At 28.2% G+C, this 1,994-nt stretch overlaps 1 protein-coding gene across 1 annotated transcript; it reads right to left on the reverse strand.

Moving 5' to 3' along the window:
• Positions 1-205: 205 nt before the first annotated feature.
• LOC111683293 (glycerol-3-phosphate dehydrogenase [NAD(+)], cytoplasmic-like) lies at positions 206-1,881 on the reverse strand. Its single transcript, XM_023445347.2, has 7 exons — positions 1,791-1,881; positions 1,556-1,733; positions 1,294-1,500; positions 1,041-1,229; positions 647-984; positions 460-552; positions 206-367 (listed from the first exon to the last, which is right to left on the reverse strand). Exons 1-7 carry the CDS (start codon positions 1,829-1,831, stop codon positions 337-339), a joined length of 1,077 nt encoding a protein of 358 aa, XP_023301115.2. The 5' UTR covers positions 1,832-1,881; the 3' UTR covers positions 206-336.
• Between the last annotated feature and the right edge of the window lie 113 nt (positions 1,882-1,994).

The raw sequence follows: 1,994 nt of genomic DNA on the forward strand, positions 1-1,994 counted from the left end.
AGAATCATTGAAAATGATTACCAGTAATTCTATCTTTCATTATAATTTTGTTTCAAAAGTTTTCAATTTCCTAGAACTCTAATTGACAAATGATGTTTATGAGAATAATACAATATATATTTGAAATATAATGTTTTATTTAATTTTAATGATTTCAAAATAAAATTTTTGCAAAACATGCAAAAATAAACAAAATTTTACTTCAACACAAAACGTATTTGATGAATTTTTAATTATTTATAAATAAAATAAAATAAATTTTTTTTATAAACGTAATAGGAAAATAAATAAAATTCTAATGTCTAATGACATACAAATGTTGACGTTCTTTTTTCTTTACAAAGGAAATACATTTGTGGGATGGTAACTGTGAAGAATGAAAGAATTTAAAAACCAACCAGCAGTTATAGACAAAGAATTTGCCAATACATATCTAAAGTCAGACATAAATATACTTACATAATATCCGGTATTTTACGTATGCAATTTAATATTTCTTCAGGCTTTACATTATATTGGCATATTTTATGAATTGTGGTAAATAAAGGAAATCTAAAAATTAAAAACAAAAATAAATAAAAATTAATGAAATTATTAGTAAATGTACAAAAAAATTGGTAGTAATTTCATAATACAACCAACTTACTTATCTTCCAAACCCTTTTGCTTTAACATCACCGAAACCGACTTCGCAGCAATGGGACCCAATAGCTTTTCGCCACCCAATAGCTCCTGCTCTAGTTCTTCATAAGGACGTTCGGTCTTGACAAAAGCTTCGGCTATACGACGACTGCGACTAGCTGTACAAACAGTAATTAAGTCAGCCAAACCGCAGCTTTCAAACATTGTGCATAATTTGCTGCCTGCATAAAAGACATCTATAAAACGTATCATTTCCAAAAAACCAAAACGTATGCAGGCTGCTTTCGTATTGGTGTTACAATCGAAACCATCTAATAAACCAGCACCAAAAGATAGTATATGCTTAAAGTTAAAACTAAATTTGAATTTAATTCATTAACAATTTACAAAATTTTTACCTTAAGAAAACCACAAACTTCTACACAATCAGCATCATCTACTACGGTAACACGAAAATTTTCGGACTCAAATATATCTTTGTACAATTTAGCATGTTTAGCATCACGACAACCTATAGTGGCTTCACAATAGTTATTCAAAGCCAATTCACTTGCCAAATTAGCACCCATTAAAACGGCACAAGGTATCTTTAACAATAAAAAAGAAAATAATTCCAAAATTTTTTTTAAAATCCCAATAAATCTTCCAAACCTTTAAAAATTTCGTTACTGTCTGAGAAACTAACTGAAAACCTCCTCCTTCAGCTGGTGTAAAGCCCTTTGTTACTGATACAGCCATAGCATCGGGTTTAATTTTACCCAACAAAGTTTTACAAAAATCTGGTATTAAAGGATGAGGCATTACAAATATTATAATATCCGCATATTTAGCAGTTTCTACCAAATCAGTAACAGCCACCTGTATTAAAAAATGTTCTATACAAATTTATTTCAAAATCGTTTTGAAATCATACCACATTATCTGGCAGTTTTATTTGTGGTGCATATTTCTTGTTTATATGTAATTTATTAATCAAATCACTCAAACATTTTCCCTCATATTGTTCTTCGTATACATACATATTGACATTATCTTCTAAATCCGTCAAATTTAAAGCATTTTCAGCCACTATTTTCGCAATGGCTGTGGCCCTTAAATCGAAAACTTTATATTTTTTGCCTAATATTCAATAAATTTATTATATTTACCAATTTCCGGAGCCAATTACGCAAACACTAATCTTTTCCATATTTTGAAAATTTTAATAAAATAAAAAAATGAAGCGAAATTAATTCTATAGGATGATTCAAGTTTTATAAAGTTTTCAAGTAAAATTTATTTTTCTTGAAATTTATTGATTAGTTTAGATTAAGTACTCTTCTAGTTCTTGTTCTGTTCTAGTTCTGTTCTAG

This window comes from Lucilia cuprina, chromosome 4, assembly GCF_022045245.1.
Source record: "Lucilia cuprina isolate Lc7/37 chromosome 4, ASM2204524v1, whole genome shotgun sequence".
NCBI lineage: Eukaryota > Metazoa > Arthropoda > Insecta > Diptera > Calliphoridae > Lucilia > Lucilia cuprina.